The 13,285-nt window shown below is 41.5% G+C and overlaps 1 protein-coding gene across 1 annotated transcript; it reads right to left on the minus strand.

Annotated features, from left to right (window-relative positions):
• Positions 1–37: 37 nt before the first annotated feature.
• On the minus strand, positions 38–11,719 carry tdrd1 (tudor domain containing 1). Its single transcript, XM_086303664.1, has 26 exons — positions 11,564–11,719; positions 11,137–11,304; positions 10,965–11,002; positions 10,525–10,585; positions 10,224–10,338; positions 10,006–10,072; positions 9,793–9,873; positions 9,512–9,691; positions 9,267–9,410; positions 9,019–9,184; positions 8,845–8,928; positions 8,578–8,754; positions 8,381–8,488; positions 5,504–5,674; positions 5,003–5,245; positions 4,570–4,692; positions 3,901–4,008; positions 3,512–3,679; positions 3,036–3,380; positions 2,840–2,956; positions 2,591–2,716; positions 1,628–1,792; positions 1,138–1,542; positions 871–936; positions 706–749; positions 38–551 (listed from the first exon to the last, which is right to left on the minus strand). Exons 2-26 carry the CDS (start codon positions 11,294–11,296, stop codon positions 462–464), a joined length of 3,552 nt encoding a protein of 1,183 aa, XP_086159790.1. The 5' UTR covers positions 11,297–11,304; positions 11,564–11,719; the 3' UTR covers positions 38–461.
• Positions 11,720–13,285: the final 1,566 nt, after the last annotated feature.

The raw sequence follows: 13,285 nt of genomic DNA on the forward strand, positions 1-13,285 counted from the left end.
ATCAGCTTAAAAGAACACAAACATCGCTGTATTGTCTTTTTCCCCACAAAGTTTTACATAAAACTCAAACATGTCAAAACAGAAGTGAGTCAGTGTGAACATCTCACCTGAACAGGTTATTACGACTCAATAAAGGAACAGATGGCAGCACAGCATGGGCCACAACACTTACAGAAGACACACAAAGATAAAGAGAGCTGAACATCTCTTGTTGCTGAATTTTGGCATTTTTTTCCAGAGGAAAAGCAAACAAAAAAAATAACTTCAGCTTAACCAAAAATTCAAAACATAAGTAAAAGAGGCACATAGAGTAGAATCTCACAGATAAGGGAACAAAATTAAAAGGTACAAAGAAATACGGAGAAAGCAAACACAAGCTGGTTGGCAGCTTCTGGAGACCAGATTCAGTTTGGGAGAAACAATCTGGGAAAGAACAACAACCTTGATTTCAAAAACAGGATTCAACAATGTTGTTTATCATATTTCTTCTGTCCAACAAACATTTGGATCAGCGAAAGCTGCAGCTTCATCAGCTCTTCCAGCTCATCGATCTGTGGAAGAGAAAAGCAAATAAAGCAGTCGCTCGTTTGCATTTAATTTTAGAGAAAAATATAAAAACATTTTGTAGTATTAACAAAAGCATTTATAAAATAGTGCCATTTAAGATCTTTTAATGTTAATCAAAACTGTGAGATCAACTCTGACCTTGGCCTGCAGGCTCAGACAGCAGCAGCCTGAGGTCTTAAGGGCTAGGATTTGAATGAGAGCGGAAAGAGAATCAGAGCACAGCAAAACGTCATGTCCAAAGAAATCCAAACACTTGTCAGTTCAGGTGAAAACGATTCAGTTTCTAATCTAAAACATACACACCATCACTGTTGGAAGTATTTTGGATTGGTGGCTTTATTTGCTCAGTAATCTCCTTCACTGGTTCTCCTGAAGAACAAAAAACAATGACCCAGTCCTGTTATCAATTAAATACTTGATACACATCTTTTTACCAACCTAAATATACTTGAGCAAAGTAAAATACGGCACTTAAAAAATCTCACATTATTTTGGATACGTTTTGTCAGTTCTCTTTACACTAAAAAGAAACCAGTAACTTAATCCTACAATCACAATCTTATTACGAACCACAGGCCGATGCTGCAGAAATATTCATCTTCTCTTCCGGATGCTGGGATATTGCATCCACAGTATTTGCCAGCACTGTGGTGCTCACTGGCTCTTTTTGGTTTTCGGGTACCGATTTGGGCTTAGAGCCGTCTGGTGCGGCTGCAGTGTTGACAGATGTGCTGCTGCCAGTTTTGTCAGTCTTCTGGGTCGAGGTTGTGCAAGGGTTACTTCTCCTCTGGGCATGTAATGCTTCTGAGATCATGTCAGTGACGTTTCCCCCGCCCTTCTCAGCGGGCAGAGTGAGTGAGAGCACGTTAGCAGAGCCATCAAAGTGCTGGACTGTGGCGAGTACCCCATCCAAGACCGCGTTTTGAAATATCAGCTGCACTTCCTGAGGCCACTCTGCTGGAAAGTTCTCCTTACCTATCAATAAACATGAGGCAGTGCGACACGAGTCAGTAAACTAGCAAAGCCCAGAAAATGACAAAGAATACTTGTGCTGCCTTACCAGCAAGAGTGCAGCGAGTGATCTGAAAGGGAAGCTCCAGCGGGTTGCTGGGGATGGGCAAGATCCGGGAGTATGGCACCTTCTCACTGTTGCCATAGTCTGCATAGAGGACACTCACCTCTTTCCCAACTTCTAGGATTACTGCACGGTACCAGTTATTGTCAGCTGGAAAAAAAGAAGTCTAAGTCCATATTTTGTTTTGTAGTCACAGGAATTCCAACACAATTTAGAAAGAAAAATTGTCAAACTACTCAGCATTGAATGAAATATTACATTTATCCTCATTGGACTAACATATAGAACTCCTCTGACCTTACAAGCACTAAAAGCTCAATGAAAACAGACCTGCTGTAAGCTGGACTGTGGAATGTAACCCCAGCTAAAGCCTACTCCGTGTATACTGTGTTTAAAGCCCCACACACACACACACACACACACACACAGTGTAATTATACCTACTAGAAGACATGAAATTACCAGCTTAGCTCTGTAAGAGCAAGAATTTCAGGTGGGGTTTCCAGAGCAGACCGCCAGCAATGAAAACTGGATGTACACTAACAGGATTAGTGTAACAGCAATTTTGTCCTCACTTGATTTTTTCTTGTTACCATGTTTATATTATTTATTAAATGAAAATTAGTAAACAACATTTCCTCAAAGCATTATGAGATGTGAAAATTAGTCTCCCTCAATCAAGCAAGGCGAAATATTTAAAATTAGATTATCTGTGAATATCTCATTCAGGACTAGCCTTCAAGTTCCATCCAACAACTTTTGTGAGAACCCATTTGCCCCCTTGTGGCTAGAAACAGTTACTGCATTGCCTGCGAACGGTGAACTAGTGCTGCTCTCTGTGTGTATAGCAGGGTTACAGTGACCTAAAAATCCAAACTAGGTGAGGAAAAAAACCTAACCGAAATTAAACAAAAACAAAAAACCCTGGCACATTTGAAAGAACCCCACCTGAGAACTGAGCACAACAAGCAGCCCCAGGAGTTGGTTTGCCCTTTACAGCTGTGGACAAGGTGGCCTGGCTGTTGCAGTAGACAGCCAGCTCCACCATCACCTCCTGAAGCTTTTGTTGATCCACTACAGAAATAAATCAATAAATAAACAAACAAACACAAGCATAGAGAGCAATTAGATAAGACACAGCAAGGTCTATGTTATGTACATGCATTTTATAAGACAGTAGAAGACAACTGTTTCAACCTTGAGCAGGACCCAGCAGATAAAAGATGGAAGGATTAATGATGCCCGCAAAATAAGGCTGAAAGGCATCACTGAGCGGCAGCTCCACAGTCTTCCACTCCACTGGAAAAGATGGCACTGAAACCAGAATGCAACATTATAAATAAGCCTCCTAAATCACCACCAGCATCTTGAGGACTTCCTCTCTTTGGCTGACCTTCTGTGGACACTGCAGTCCATCCTTCAGCTGGTATCTCTTTGAAATTAACTTCTGTCTGACTGGAGACTTGAGTTTCTAAGGGATCTTGCTCATTTGTCTTCACGCTTTGTTTGGTTGCAGAGCCTGTTGTTCCATGTGTTTCTCTGGCAATCTCTCCAGGAACTTTAGCTAGTTGCTCAGAAATTAAGGCAGCTGCCACATTTACTCCTCTGCTTTCCAGCTCCACACCGTAGCCCTGTTCAGTGACAGAGAGGACACGTGCAGAGAGCTGCTCACCATACACCTGAGTCTGGAACCACAGCACAGCTTCACTGCTCCACTCTGATCCAAGAGGCTCCACGCCTAAAAATCAAACACACACCACTCAGTATAATCTACCCTTTAAATTTTTGTATTTTTTTAATTCAAACGTGAACAAACTTCCATCTGGCTTTCACACAGTTCCAAAGCTATAATGCAGTCTCTCCATGAACCTGTGAGCCAGCAGCGAACTGCCTGGAAGGGTAGAGTCAGTAGCTGGGCTGTAATGGATCGAAGGTGGCCCTTTTCAACTGTCAAGCTGTAGCCATAGTCCACAAAGTTCACAGCTACCTTGTCATCAGACAGCCCCGTCACCATAGCCCGACACCACGTTCCATCCCCTGGGGAACAAACAGCACATCATGTCCCATAAATGCCCCAAACACAAAGAAAGACAAGATTCATCATGAGTGGATTTAGATCACAGTGTGGGGAAAAAGCAGCTATAATAAAAACCCCAGAACATTTAACTGACAATAAAGTGTGGTTTGTGTCATGTTTTAGCAATCGGCTGCTGAGCTGATGACATTTATAAAGTCAGTGGTACAGCAGATGGTCTCACCAGGTAACAGGGCACAACAGGGCTCTCCCACCTTGGGCTCGAAAGGTGACGCATCAGCCTCACAATGCTGCTTTAACTGAGCCCCCAGCTCTTTCAGGCGCTGGTGGTCTGACAAACACACAGATAACACATGCATGCATCAATAAATGAATCCTCTGACTCATGCTGTTACTCTCTTCATACTGGATATTTATAGCTTAATTACTGGCATTTTATTTGCAGTATTGTTTTGCATTTTTGCTTGCTTGTAAACACCATGGTGGGGTTGCCCACCTCATCATATTGTTTGTTCTGCTTACAAAGACAAAAGACCCAGACTACCATCCACTCTCTTCTGCTTATTTATTACTGTGGTCTCATTAAAAGTATCCTTAATTTTCTTTTCACTTCTGTTTTTATTTCCTTGATATAAAATATCTGAATGTTTTTTCACTAAATAAAACAAGCCTTTGCTAACATTTATCCTTACACTGGTGGTGCTAATGCAACTGTACATTTTTACAATATATGGAAAATATTGCAGAATAATTACATGACTGAAAATCTGATAGATTTGCTGCCTTTAAAAATCTAAAAATAACTAGTTACTAACGAAAAGTCTCTGTATATTTGCCGAGACAATGCTGCTATGGGTAAAAATGGCGGCTATTTAGGCTAAAGAAACAATACCTGTAGGACTGTCAATGCGGCAGTAAAACGCTGCTGGGTTCCCAGCCACGACAGTGACTAACAGTGCCACCGCCTGGCTGTTGCAAGGAAGCTCAGTACAAGACCAAACCAGAGGCTCACATGCTGGGAGAAACGAAGCCAAATCACATATACACTTAATCAAGTTATAAAGTACTTTGGTTATTCATGTCTAACTTATCCACAAGCAAGTGGTGACTATGGCAGGTAAATTTATGACCACAAGAAGAAAATCCATGTCAATATCACAGGCCTCTGCCAAAAAGGAATATTTGCTTCAGGTTTTCAGTTCTACATCATCATCATTTCCCCCAAGATGCATCAAATGAATCCAAATTAATCTCCCCATTAAAAAAAAAAAAACCCCAAACAAACTAAAAACCCAATAAAACCATTACTTTCAGATGCATCATACCTTGGGCCTCTGCAGTAACCACCGTCTCATTATCAGTAGTAACAGCACAAGGTGCAGCGTAACCTGCGGATATCAGCAATTCAGCTATATTGGCCTGTGGATCGCTGGACTCATCAATCATGGTCACCAATGCCTTGCCCCCATGTGCACCCTGGATTTCAATGTGCAGTATTCGGTTTGACACTCTTCGCTGCAGAGCCAGAAGGCAGTCCTCCGGCCAGCTCTCCCCAACAGGCTGAACCCCTGGAATGGAAACACCGCCCCCAAAAACAACAGAGGGACACACTAATCATGCGTTTCTGTATTATTTTCTCATTTAAAAAAAGACAACACCAAAGAAATGTAGTGTTTTTAAGTCAAAGTATACAAGTAACTTTAAGTAAAAATAGGTGAAAAAAATTAAATGACATTTGGCATAAAACTGAGCTCTCTCACATTCACAGCTTAACACGCTTAAGAATTGCTAAGCACTCAAAATCTACTGCATAGTGGAAAAAATACCTGCTAGACCACATGGAATAGCCTGCATGGGAAGGCGTAAGAGTGAGGAAGCGATGGGTCTAAGGTGGCCTAACCCGACCTCCTCAGAGTTGCCAAAATCAAGGTACCCCACACAGACACGTTCCTCTGATGAATAAGCCAGAATCTTAGCCCTGTACCATTGCTTGTCCTCTGGAGAGAAAACACGAAGAGCCAGAAAGTACATTTATTACACCATTTTAAAAAACACACCATCTCTGAATTAGCTTGTTAAATACATTTCAGGCACAGGACACTTTGAAATCAAATAATGATAAAAGTAGAGCTGGGCGATATGAGATTTTTTCATATCACGATAGGTTTTTTTCATTTCAGGCGATAACGATATCTATCACGATATAAGCCAAATAACTATATTTGTAAGATTTAAATGTGCCTTTGCTCACAAGTAAAATGTGAAATAATCAGCAGCTTGTTTTTATTTAAATATTTATTTCCCATAATAAGTTCAACAGGGTAGATGTACTTAAGGAACATGAGACTTTTTCAGATAAATAAAGGCAAATATTGCAAACTACACAAAAGGCAGCCGCTAAAGCGTTTAAGTTTCAAAATAGAACAAACGAAACAGACTAAATTGTCAATTCCACTTAGAAACAAAATATTAATTCTAAAAATAAATCTTAGTTTGTTTTACAGAATAACAGACAAAACTGACTAACTTTCGTCAGTATCAAATAAACTGAGAACTAAAAGGAAATTCTCAATCTCTCCTTGTTGTATAGCTTAGCTTTTCAAACAGTTTTAACAGTTACTTTAGTCTGACAAAAGCCGAATGACGAATTAGCGCTTCCAGTCAGAGACTGAGGCTACGTCCACACGTACACGGGTATTTTTGAAAACTGAGATTTTCCGTTTTCGTTTTAAAAAATAATCCGTCCACACGTAAAGGCAGAAATGAAGGAAAACGCTGCTATGAACATGCCAAAGCAGCAGGTGGCGCTAGATTCCTAACCGTGCAGAAATGTGCAGAAATCAGAAGTCTAGAAGCCTCGGTGGGAAAAAGTAAACAAAGCTGGGGCATAGAAGCAGAACCGAGTCGTATGTGTGGAGGGACAGTAACTGTGTGTGTGTATATGTAAGCATTTAAATACTGCAGAGAGTAGAATTAACAGTAACAGTATAGTAGAAATTCATTTCACTGAAACAATAACGTGGCGCACAGTGTGACGTCAAAAAATGTGCACACCTTTGACGCTGCGTTTTCTCCGTTTTTCTATCCATCCATCCATTCGCTTCCGCTTATCCTTTTCAGGGTCGCGGGGGGCGCTGGAGCCTATCCCAGCTGTCATAGGGCGAGAGGCAGGGTACACCCTGGACAGGTCGCCAGTCCGTCAATTAATCAATTAACCTATCCCCTCAAGCTGCATGTCTTTGGACAGTGGGAGGAAGCCGGAGTACCCGGAGGGAACCCACGCAAACACGGGGAGAACATGCAAACTCCACACAGAAAGACCCCGGCCTGATGTTGGAATTGAACTCAGGACCTTCTTGCTGTGCGGCAACAGTGCTAACCACCGTGCCACCGTGCTGCCCTCTTTTCTAGTCCCTAAGGACCCCTGTCATCCACCCATTCACACACACATTCACACACTGGTGATGGCAAGCTACAATGTAGCCACAGCCACCCTGGGGCGCACTGACAGAGGCGAGGTTGCCGGACAGTGGCGCCACCGGGCCCTCTGACCACCACCAGTAGGCAACGGGTGAAGTGTCTTGCCCAAGGACACAACGACCGAGACTGTCCAAGCCGGGGCTCGAACCGGCAACCTTCCGATTACAAGGCGAACTCCCAACTCTTGAGCCACGATCGCCCCATGTTTTTCTAGTCAACACGTAAATGCAAAAACGGAGTTTTTAAAAATCTTTGTTTTCAGTGACCAAAAACGCCGTTTACGTGTGGACGAAAGGTGCAAACGCATAGAAAAATCTGCGTTTTCAAAAATACCCGGGTACGTGTGGACGTAGCGCATGCACCAGTTTATTGTATTTCCAGACTTGCTTTCGGCACAATTTACAGTGCACGCTACTCTGTTTTTTGTCAGACTTGAAATAGCCGAAATACCTTCACACTACGGAACTTCTATGGCTCTTCCGTTCGACAATCTCTCCGACATTGGAACCATCATCTGTTTTCTCTTCGGTCACGCTCGGTTGATTTTTCTAGTCGGCACACTCATTTCCTCCATTACCCGGGCGGTACGGTGGCTGGCTGCTTCCCAAACAAATACACATGTGCGGCTTGGCACTTGTGCTGTACGTAACAAGTCACGTGACGTGACGCTGCGGCTGTGATTGGTTTGGCTCTGCGCTACGTAATTTGGATTGGCTGTTCTTTTTTTTCCTTTTTCTTTTTTTTTAAGAGGACAAGAGCGGCGAGGTCTATCGCGATACATATCGTTATCGTTCTATCGCCCAGCTCTAGATAAAAGTATTTAATTTTTCAAATACAAATATTTAACTCCACAGCATTCAGTAGCTCCAAATCATGTTGTGTAAAAACAAGTCAAACACTAGGACTGACAGAAATTGAAACCTCGAACCACTGAGGGGATCAATTTGACCCCATCCCACAACAACATCACCAAAGATGAAGATCAATCGATGAAAAAAACAACAACAAACAAACACAAAAACAACAACAAAATACTCAATTACTAGAATAATCAACAGCTGTAGCCCTAATGATTAGGTTTTACTTTAACAGGGTTTAAAAAGACCCCTCTGACGATTCTAGTGTTCACTACAATACTGCTGTACAGCTTACAACAGTTTTCATAGCCAGCTATAGCGTCATACTCCCATTGTAAAACATTAATAGGTACTAAAATGTTATACCTGAGAACTGGGCACAGCACACTGTGGTGGGAGCTGGTCTAAAGTTCTGTGGGGTTGCAACCTGAGAGCAGTGTTCCCTCAGCTTTAACTGCAAATCCTGAATCAGTCCTGCAAACCAAAGTCTCAGCACAGGTTAAAGGTATATAAAAAGGTTGAGTGATTTAAGTTGCATTAATAGTTCAGCAACAGCTTCTCACCAGCGTTCTCCACCTTTTGCACGATAAGTTCAGTGGGTGACTGGAAGTGGGTGACCACAACAGAGAGCTGATCACCCACTGCTTGTGTTATTGGCTCTGGTAGTTGTGCCCAGGTATTGTCATCTTTTCCATCAGAGAGGCACCGGAAGTTTTCCAAAGATGCGCTCATCATGGCATCTGGGGAAGAAAAAGAAAAAAAATGGTTACAAAAACACATTTTAAATGTTACAAATTGCACTGACTGAGGATGTTGTATATGAATCTTACTGATATCTTGCACAGTTGGCACGATGTTAACTGGCTCTTTATCTGCATAGCCGTGTTCAAGGAGGAACGTGTTCAACTGTTTTCCTAAAAGAAAGAGACCGGGCGAGAGCTGGGCTTAAACATTTTAACTTCAGTAGATCCTTTAAATGTGCATCTCTGTTTTATATAAGTCACCCATGGAAAGCAGAATATCCACAGCATGAATGCGACCGTCTTCTACAGTTTCCACCAGCCTAACTGTGACAATCTTGCCAGCCAGCAGCTGTCTCACAGCAATGCAGCACTCGCCTGACCAGCTCCCCGCCACCGGCACAACCCCTGTGATACGACACTCCATTGCCTGCAAATAAAAGAGCCAAGGACCAAATTTAAAATGCCAGCATGTCACAGGGAATGTATTAACTGTGCAAATATGCACCCACACATGGGCAAAAAGGCTTGATGTCAGCCGTCAGGGCTCTGATCCTATCCACAGGGACATTTTCTTCATTGCCAAAGTCAATGTAAAGGACGTTAGCCATCTTATGGTCAGGAGCCAAAGTCTGTACAAGGCCTCGGTACCAGTTCTAGACACACACACACAAAAAGTGGGCCCAAGTCAAAACACAGCCAATGTAAATATTACAAATAGCAACCTGAGGACTTGCTTAAGAAGGCCTCGGCTCACCATATCACAGGAAAACTGAACCGCGCAAATCTCTCCAACACAGGGTACATGTGTTGTCACTGAGGAGCTGCAGTATGTTTTCTGAAGCTCTGTACTGATGCTCTGCAAAGATTCCAGCAACTCAGGGCTTTGAGGGACAAGGAAAAACCTGCTGGGGCTGTAGAACTCTACAACACGCGCCTAAAAACAGCAACAACCCAAATCACTCATTCTGGTATTTAATAACACACAAAAAATCTGCTTTTACTTTTGAAGCTTGAGGCAAACTGGATACATTTTACCTGGATGTCTGTTCCCTTGATGACTTTAGTTACATGCAAGTCCTTGAAATAAACCCTCTGGAGGCTAGACAATTCACCGTGCTTCAATATACAAATTTAAAAAAAATAATAACACAGATTACTTTCTTTAACTTAGTTTTGATTTCAAATTGTGCAAATGTGAAGCTTTCAACTTTTACTCGCATTAGCATATCAGCGAAGTATTGCAATTACCTTCAGCTCCCCCAGGCTGGCTCTGTCTTCTTTAGCTGGCACAGCCGCTGCTTCCACTGGTTTCCCTCTTTAGATTAAGATAAACAAACAACTTCACATTATTTATTGGGCATTCCATCTAATTTCATCTTATGCTGGTAAAACAAAAAATGGATATTTAAGCATTCATTAATATTAACAACTGTCAGCCAGAAGCACATTGTGTTGCCCAAGCTTACTTTACAGGCTCTGGATCAACGGCTTTGCACACATGTCTGTGGGTCTTCCAGTCTTCTGTCTGACAAGCCACTGAGCAGTAAGGCACCTTCTTACAACGCTTGCATCGAAAATTGCCTGTGAATGAACAGTTATTTTAGACTTTACTAAAATGCTTACACAAGAACAACAGCGCTGAAATGAGAGTGCAAATCACTAAAGATAACCAAAAAACAAAAACAAATTAAGAGCCTCTGGCTTAAAAAAACAAACAAAAACATGCTGCCAAATAAACACAATGCCACATTTAAACTGTCATATTACCTTGGTGACCACAGTAGTTGCAGAAATGCACAGTCAGAGATGGCTGACCAGATCCCAACAACTGTAAGGGGAAACAAAAATAGTACTGACTTTTATTTCTATTCAACAGTCTTCTACTTCTTTTGGAAACTCCTTTTAGAGCAGATCATCTGTCTCACTCTAACCCTCAATAGCTTCCTCCTTCGTCACACCAACCCTCTGCATGTTCTCCTTCAGTGCATCCTGACTTCCTCTGAGGTCTTCCTCTTTCTCCTGCCTTACACCTCCAAAATTATCCTGAGTCCAATATATCCACTATCCCTCCTCTGCCCATGCCATCTCAACCATGGCTCTCTAACTTTGTCCCCAAAGTGCTCAATCTGAGCACTCTCTTTGATATACTTATTTCTAATCAACCCCACACATATCTAGCAAACGACAAAACCATCAACAATACATACTCCAGATTTATCCCTGTTCACTGATGAATTTATGGGACCTGCAAAATGAAAGGAAGAAAAAAAAACGAGAAAATTATTTTTACAGAATTATCAGATTCCTTCATTTTTAGTTTTATCGGTGAATAACAGCATAACTGCACATTTTGGAGGGTTTTTGTTTTGTTTTTTTTACCGTCCCCAATGGCGCCTGATGGGAGGCGCACGGCTGGAGCGCTGGGCATGGTGAGGTGTCTTGGAGGAGGTAATGTACCGCAAACACCCGCTGGGATCGACGAAGGTTTCCTCAAAGGCAGGTTTGGTCGAACCACATTTGTCGAAAATGAGCGGTTCATTTCAGTACCTTTCAGTGTTATATAACAAATGACTGTATCAAGACATTATACTTAACTTATATCTGCACTTTAGCATTCTTAGCTAGCTAAAGGTTACTAAAGCTACGAGTCAAGGTCACATAATAATGCATTAGCAAACTATTTTTTAAAAATCACGTTAAACGAATAAAAACCGCCAGCAGCACATCTGAAGAGCATTATTCTGTCAAATAATCCAATAAACGTAACGTTTTAGTGTACTTGTACACCGCAGACTCAATGCCGTACCTTGCACGTGTTGTTTGACCAGAAAGGGAAAAAAGTTGTGCTCATGCGCAGTAGCACCAGTGTCGCACAGTTCACAATGTTCACGAGCCCAAATCAAATCAAGTTTAGTTAACAATTACTGAAGCCGATATGTTGGCTTATTATTGAGAGGTTAGGAGGAAACATAGGAAAAGTAACTGGACTGAATAGCAAAAGATCAATAAAGTAAAACCTCTGGAAAATCTCTCAAGAAAATTTGAGGAAGTACCCCAAACCGGTTGCAGCCTGAGCCTGGTTCCAATGGAGTTTTTTTTTCCTGTTAAATTGAGTTTTTCCTTCTCACTGTCCCCAAAGTGCTTGCTTATAGGCCATCATTTCATTGTTGGGGTTTTCTCTGTTTTCAGTACCAGGAGTAGCACATTGTTTAGTACTTCATTACATCAGTGCAAGTCATTTGTTTAAAAGCAGTGTGCCCAGTGTTTGTTTTCATTTTCAATTTATTTATTTATTTTACATTTTATCTTTTACTTTTTAAAAACTATCTACATTAAAGACTAATCTAAAGCCATCGTCTGTGTATCTTTACATTTCCTTAGGATGCTTTGCCAGTAAAAAGTGTCATTCTTGTGTCATAAAGCCTATTTTACTTTAAGCACAAGCAAACCTTCTATGTGCCGTCAAAGCTAATTTAAAATGGACTGAGGCAAAATAAAAAACTGTCCTGCCATCAGACAAATCAAAATTTGAAATTCTTTTTGGAAAACATACATGTTCTTGGCTAAATCAGTACTCAGTTCAAAAGCATGCATCTCTGATGGTATGGGGGTGCTTAAGTGCCTATGGAGTTGGTAGTTTGTACATGTGGAAAGGCACCATGAGTTTTGAAATATATTTATATATATAGCTTTTAGAACAACATATGCTCATCCATTTTTCAGGGCTTTATATGTTTTAACACAACAACACTAGACTTTATATTCCAACTGTTAGGTATTTTAGCACTACGGTTAGCATTTACAGGATATTGTTTTATAGTGACATTATGCAGGAAAACTCTGTCATTCAATAAGGCCCCTTTGTTTTAGTTATTTTTCTCTTTGACCCAAGAATTGATGTGTGAGAATCACAGGCTGGTACAAGGTTGAAATACCACAGAGATCACTCCCTCAGCTACATTAGTTTCTTAATCTTTTAGACGCCTGTTGAAGGCCAAATGGTTTGTTTCAGATTTCACTAATGAAAGAACTCTTTGTTTTGTGCCTTGAAAATATGTCGCTGAGATAATCACAATTGTAGCTGAACTAATAAACTACACAAAGGATGCTTCTTCACCCATGGGCAGGAAGACGCTCCCTTATCTTGGTCTGTACTGGTTTAAACTGATAATCTGCTGTCTCATGAATTTTACCCTCTATATAAACTGTTGTACTTGTGAATAAAGTTGAGTCAATTTGGGAAGACAATCTAAAGCAGTCTCTGTTTTCTTGTTCTCCCAAGCTGCTCCCGAGCTCGTACTAACACGCTGAATGGCATGCTTGAATATTGCTTGAGAATATATTTGACTGTGTTACAGACTAAGGGACATTCTCTGCTGATAGGTGAAGGTACATTCTCTGCTGATAGACGTCCACGCCTCGAAGGAAGTCGATCCACGGATTAGGCCTTGGAAACCGTTTCCTTCACCAACCATTATAACAGCATCGCTTCATAGTAGAAGAGTGCAGGTACTGAAGTGGCCTGCCT

The sequence above is a fragment of the Aulonocara sp. 'chitande type north' Nkhata Bay genome, linkage group LG8 (assembly GCF_057382095.1).
Source record: "Aulonocara sp. 'chitande type north' Nkhata Bay isolate Kocher_YH1m ecotype deep benthic linkage group LG8, A_spYH_male_GT1.1, whole genome shotgun sequence".
NCBI lineage: Eukaryota > Metazoa > Chordata > Actinopteri > Cichliformes > Cichlidae > Aulonocara > Aulonocara sp. 'chitande type north' Nkhata Bay.